This window comes from Callithrix jacchus, chromosome 8 (assembly GCF_049354715.1).
Source record: "Callithrix jacchus isolate 240 chromosome 8, calJac240_pri, whole genome shotgun sequence".
Taxonomy (NCBI): domain Eukaryota; kingdom Metazoa; phylum Chordata; class Mammalia; order Primates; family Cebidae; genus Callithrix; species Callithrix jacchus.
In genome coordinates, this window is record NC_133509.1 from 56,202,922 (window position 1) to 56,209,721 (window position 6,800).

A 6,800-nucleotide genomic window follows, 5' to 3' on the forward strand; every position below is an offset into this window, starting at 1 on the left:
GGTAATATGTACATATTTTTGTATTTCAGGAATGTGATTCTGCATAATCTCACTTGAGATACATCGGTTATGTCATGTAGATTAGATTAATTTTCTACATTGCTTGGAGATATGCTAAGTCAAGCACAGGGAATGGACTTCAACTTGTGAAAACCAGTCAGAATAAGAATCCCTGGACAGAGAGTAAACTTGCCATTGGCAGTTTCCTACATATATTATGCTACTAACTGGCATTGGTTTTATGCTTACTTATATTTATTCTTACAGGAATGAATCAGAAAGACTGAAGAAATTAAAATAGATGATGTATGGTTTGGATAGAGAATTTAAATTACTGAAGGACTTTATCACAGGATGACATCTTAACAATGATTTTTAGCAATAGGCAATAAAATCAAGGGAAACGTTTTTGCGTCTGAAATCTAAGTTAGCAGTGTCCAAGGTAACAGGACGGGAAATTCTGCTATGGATCATTATTCAGTGATCACATTTGAGGACAAGCTACTCATTCTGACAATAGGAATAAGAATACACTTGGAAAAGATGTATACTTGTTTACATTATCTCAATCAGTAGTCGGTTGTTTTCTGAAATGTTTCCTTTTATGCCAATACTTTGCAATAAGTAAGGCACATATCTATAATTTCAGATGATCTGTTCTTCCAGAGGAAAAGTTTCAGAACGCATGTCAGATTTTTCATCAGTCTATAGACTAAACTCTTCCCTTTCATTAGACCGATATTATTAACCCATGAAAACTTTCTCCCTCCTTTTATCTTTTACTGTATAATTTAGTCATTTTAAAGAAGAAAACACTCATGTTTTGACCTATGGAACTGTCGATTTCCTGGGAATGGCAAGAACAGGAGCAATGCCAGGCTTGGAGAAGCAGAGCTTCAAATAGCATGTATCTGATATATTCAGTGAACCTGTTTTACTCCGATTTTTGTGCTTAAATGTTATCTTTACAAAGTGTTTCCTCTGTGATGGCTGAACCAGGATGGTCAATTTCGCTGATTGATTTTCTGGCCAATTCAAAAAGTAGTACAGGGATAAGAAGGAAAGGTTTTACTCCTCAGTAGCTTTGTAGACTAAATTATGGCATTTTCTTGATTTCAAATAGACTGTCGTTAATAAACATGAAAAAACTCTAACTTCTTCAAATATATTTAAAATGACTTAGTAGTGTGCCGAGAAGATAAGAAGGGATTCTGAAACCTACGTTTGCATTTTGCCCTCTGCTAATCCACATAATTTCTGACTGAGGTACACTTCGAATTTACTTTATTTGGCCTTCTGCTGTTTTATGTGCCAGAATCTTCCGCGGATACAGAATAACTGGTTTAGCATTTGGGGATCTGACCACAAGATGGCAGAGCTTCTCTGCTCATGTAGACCGTATGAAAGGATCCTTTCAGTTGACTTCTGTGAGTAGGCTAACGATAGAAGCAGATGGCATCTGTGGACAGTTTAAGAAACCACAGTGCTTTGGAGGAAAGGAAGAGATACTCGATAATAGAAGTCGTTTTCTTGGCTTGCAGGTCCCAGCGGGGAGAACAATGAAGACACTTACTGGATCTTCGTTTCTGTTTCTGTGGCTGCAGCTAGACTGTGAGTTGAGAGCTTTTGGGGAACAGAGTGTTTAGTAAGTAATTCATTGGAAGTCTGAGGAGGAGGCTCATCTGGTCTTTTCCAGAATCCCTGAAGTTACTACAGTGAAGAAAATAAAAAAGCAAATTCTAGAGAACGATGACCTGATGATCTTCTCTGACTTTTCCTTTGGCACAGGTATGAGTAGCGGAGAGGACATGAAACAGAGTCTTTTCCTGAGTGTCCGAGAGGGAGACAGCGTTGTTATAAACTGCACTTACACAGACAGTTCCTCCAGCTACTTATATTGGTATAAGCAAGATCCTGGAGCAAGTCTCCAGCTGCTGGCATATATTCTTTCAAATACGGACACGAAACAAGACCAAAGACTCACTGTTCAATTGGATAAGAAGAATAAACATCTCTCTCTGCAAATTGCAGAAACACAGACTGGGGACTCAGCTATCTACTCCTGTGCAGAGAGTACACATTGCTTCTCAGGCACCTGTATCTTGTACCCAAACCTGTGCCTGGGGCCGAAGCCACACTCTGTTTCCTTTGGCACTAACCTTTAAGTCAGGGATTTTGCTGTATTGTATTTTTAATGTATGGACATTATAAAACATCCTAAAAGGTCAGTTTCAAGATGACCTAAGAAGTTTCAGAACATTTTGATTAAACTTTTTGGGAATTAACGATTTCTTAGTTGATATCCTGGTCTTAGGGTTGACTTTATGGGTGCCATAAAGTCATCTGAATGATTTCTCCCCTACCAAGGACATCTTGGTGCCAATGTCAGAGAATTTTCTTCTTGATGGAGTCTCTTATCTTTTAATATTAGTATTTATTAACTTTTTCTAATTATAAATATATTAACTGCATGGTATAGGAAAAAATAGAAAATTATAAAATAGAAAATAAAAATGTCTTATAATCCTATCATACGGATAATTTATAGTTAACATTTAGGATTTCTTCTTCATTAAAAAAATTAGAATTACTTTTCCTGTGGCAGCAGCTGGAATGAGAGGAGCATGGCTCTCTCCTCTCTCTGCCATGGTGTGTGGTTGCCCCCTGTTACCAGTCTACTCCAAAAAGCGGGAGTCATCTGGCAAAAATGCCACTTGTCTGCTGTATTCAAGGCTCCTATTTGACTAGATACTGTGAATTTTGCTCACATTAACTTTCACAAAGACAACAGACAGCCCTATGGTGTCAGTGAATTAGCAGGTCATCCGACCGGTGGTGAGTCTCGGGTTACTGGTAGAGCTGTGGCTTGAATTCCCAGAGTTCGAGGTGGTGGGACTCACCTTTCTGGTCAGGGTGCTTTTGGAAATGTGTCGTGGAGGCCAAATGTTGGCACCAACCAAAACGCAGAGCCGTTGGCATCATAAAGTGAACACAACCCCAAACGATATGCCATCTGTTCTTCCCTGGCTGCGGCGGCCTTACCAGCACTGGCCAGGTCTAAGGGTCATCGTATTGAGGAAGTTCCTGAACTTCCTGTGGTAGTCGAAGATAAAGTTGAAGGCTACAAGAAGACTGAGGAAACGGTTCTGTTTCTTAAGAAACTTAAAGCCTGGAAAGATATTGAAAAGGTCTATGCCTCCCAGTGAATGAGAGCTAGGGAGGGCAAAACGAGAAACGGCTGCATATCCAGGGCCAGGGCCTCTGCATCATCAATAATGAGGATAGTGGTATTGTCAAGGCCTTCAGAAACATCCCTGGAATTACTCTGCTTAATGTAAGCAAACCGAACATTTTGAAACTTGCTCCTGGTGGGCATGTGAGACGTTTCTGCATTTGGACTGAAAGTGCTTTCAGGAAGTTAGATGAATTGGATGGCACTTGGTGTAAAGCTGCTTCCCTCAAGGGTAACTCACTATATCTTCCCATGCACAAGATGATCAATACAGACTTAGCAAAATCTTAAAAAGCCCAGAGATTCAGAGAGCCCTTTGAGCACCATGAAAATTCATTGCAGAGTCCTAAAGAAGAATCCACTGAAAAATCTGAGAATCATGTTGAAGCTAAACCCGTATTATGCACAGACCATGCCAGAACACCGTTCTTTTCTAGGCCAGGAGTCACAAGCTCCAGGTGGATAAGGCAGCAGTGGCAGCAGCAGCACTAGAAGCCAAATCAGATGAGAAGGGGGTTGCAGGCAAGAAGCCTGTGGTAGGTAAGAAAAAAAAGAAGGGGCTGGGCACAGTGGCTCACGCCTGTAATCCTAGCACTTTGGGAGGCCGAGATGGGCAGATCAAGAGGTTAGGAGATCGAGACCACTCTGGCCTACATGGTGAAACTGTGTCTCTACTAAAAATGCAAAAATTAGCTGCGTGTGGTGCTATGTGCCTGTAATCCCAGTTACTCAGGAGGCTGAGGCAGGAGAATAGCTTGAACCGGGAAGGCAGAGGTTCAGTGAGCAGAGATTACGTGCCACTGCACTACAGCCTGGGTGACATAGTGAGACTCTGTCTCAAAAAAACAAAACAAAAACAAACAAACAAACAAAAAATGGAAAAGAAGGCTGTTGTTGATGTTAAGAAGCAGAAGAATCCTCTGGTGGGAAAAAAGGCAGCAGCTACCAAGAACCAGCAGCTGAAAAGTAGCCAGCAGAGCATTTTATTTCTCCTATTTCCTCCCAAATATTGTGGTGAAAGACAATATTTTTCCGAACTCAGGTATTACCCTTTAAATAGTTTCTTATGTGTAGAAAGTTTTAAGTTTTCTAGAAATCTATTTTTTTCTTCTGTTCTAGAAATAATTTGTTCAATCACTCATCATATTCTTTTCCTTCTTTTCTTCCTTCTTGAAGTGCTGAATCTTTTCATTTGTCCCATATTTTTTCTATTTTTCACAGCACTTTAAAGGGAAAGTTATATGTTTCTAACATTGTATGTTAAGGTCTCTTTTGGCACTGATGATATTGGAATTATTAAATCTTCCAGGAGCAGATAAGGAGGTCAGGGTTGATTTGGAATTTTTTGCCAAGCCAGAAGCCAGGATATCTTTTGCTAGTAAGAATGGTACATCGTCCAGATTGAGACCCCAGCTGGAGCACTAGCTGGAGAGTTCCATAGTCATATCCACTTCTGTGCCTGAATTGCTTCTATATTACCATCTCTTTGTGTAATTGTACCATTCTAACAGGGAGAGTAGTTTGGTGACCTAAGATCAGTGGTTTACTTCCTTAAAAATGACAATGAAGCTATTTGGTATTCTTCTAATGGCATGCGAACAAACCATACTTTGTTTCTAAGATTAAAAATTTTGTTTAAAAACAGTTGTTTACTCTCTGAGATGCCTTGCAGAGACAGTTGGTGTTTATTTTTTCACTTTGTGCTCATTATCATCGATATCATCAGAATCACCATCAAAATGGAAGCCCATTCTTCCTCAAATAATTCATGATCAGAATTACCCTTCATTATTTTACTCTTTGACCTCTTTCTACTCCCCAGGACCCCTGCCACTGCTTTATAAGTGTAAGTCTAATGGCGCATTTGTCCTTTGAGCTGTCTCAGGTGGGCTTTTATCATGTAGGCAGTAACACATGGGTTGATTGGATTATCCTTCAAGCCTATCTTCTTTATAATATCTTGAAAAAGTTGCTCAGTTTTTAGAGCTATGACTTGTGCTGCTCCTTGCATCCAGCACTTATGTATATTTCATCGTTTTTAATGTTTTGTCAATGGGCATTTAAGGAAAGGGGCTAGGTAAAATGCACTGAATACACAGATCCATCAATATGTTTGAAATAATGGATGTGAAGCACCTAGCCTGATTCCTGGCATGTTCTCATCATTATTTAATACTGAATGGGTGCTGACATATTAGTAGTGTTCATCCTCACTATAATGTAGCTAGATAAAAACAAACAGAATGTAGCTCCCTCTTATTTCTGGTTATGTGTCCCACTTTTTCTGGTATCATGAGGTACACTCAATTGAACATGTCCAAAACTAAAATATGTCTTTTTCAATTTTAATTAATTAATTTACTTATTTATTTTGAGATGGAGTTTTACTCTGTTGCCCAGGTTGCAGTGCAGTGGCATGATCTTGGCTCACTGTAACCTCCACCTTCTGGGTTTAAGTGATTCTCCTGCCTCAGCCTCCTGAGTAGCTGGCATTACAGGTGCCTGCCACTATGCCTGGCTAATTTTGTGTTTTTGGTAGAGATGGGGTTTTGCCATGTTGGCTAGGCTGGTCTCAAACTCCTGACCTCAAGTGATCCACCTGCCTCCGCTTCCCAAAGTGTTGGGATTACAGGTGTGAGCCACTGCACCTGGCCAATATCTGTCTTTTTTAAAAATAAGTTTTTATTTCTCATTTAGCTATTTCTTTTAGTCAGACTGAAATGTTGAGTACATTTCCAAAAACAGTACATTGGCACCTTTGGCCTCACATATATTATTTTCATGTTTTCTCATAACTTTTCAAAGTATCAAAAGGTTACCTTCAAAGGCTTTTTCTGGACATCTTATTTAAATGATAATCATCTTTTCTCTCCTCTAGGATGCAAACCTCATGAAACCAGTGAGTTTTATTTTCACTGTTATATCTCCAATGCTGAACAGTGCCTGCCACATCCCAGACACTGAATAATGTTGAATACATGAATGATGATGATTATTTTTTTGACAAAGAGGAACAATGAAAAGGATAGCTGTCACAATGGATGGCAACTTATTTGTTACTGCTGTAAGAATATTACTGGGCTAGTATAGATAGCCAATAACAATACCAATAATGGGCTGGGCGCGGTGGCTCAAGCCTGTAATCCCAGCACTTTGGGAGGCCGAGGCGGGTGGATCATGAGGTCAAGAGATCGAGACCATCCTGGTCAACATGGTGAAACCCCGTCTCTACTAAAAATACAAAAAATTAGCCGGGCATGGTGGCACGTGCCTGTAATCCCAGCTACTAAGGAGGCTGAGGCAGGAGAATTGCCTGAACCCGGGAGGCGGAGGTTGCGGTGAGCTGAGATTGCGCCATTGCACTCCAGCCTGGGTAACAAGAGCGAAACTCCGTCTCAAAAAAAACAAAAAAACCCCAAAACAATACCAATAATGACAGCAAGTAAAAAGAGTGAAAAAAGTAAGAAATAGACTTAAATAAAGAATAATTTTGAATAGGGCAAAAAAGAATTTCTAAATCAATGGAGAATGGTATTATTTCTTAAATTGTGTTGTATCAATTGTATTA

The 6,800-nt window shown here is 39.7% G+C and overlaps 1 pseudogene and 1 gene segment (V, D, J or C); both read left to right on the plus strand.

Annotated features, from left to right (window-relative positions):
- Positions 1-1,223: 1,223 nt before the first annotated feature.
- Positions 1,224-2,166, plus strand: LOC128928944 (T cell receptor alpha variable 5-like). The segment is given in 2 exon segments: positions 1,224-1,611; positions 1,789-2,166. Coding segments are annotated over 2 exon segments (588 nt in total).
- Positions 2,167-2,646: 480 nt separating this feature from the next.
- LOC100407226 (large ribosomal subunit protein uL4 pseudogene) lies at positions 2,647-3,615 on the plus strand (annotated as a pseudogene).
- Positions 3,616-6,800: the final 3,185 nt, after the last annotated feature.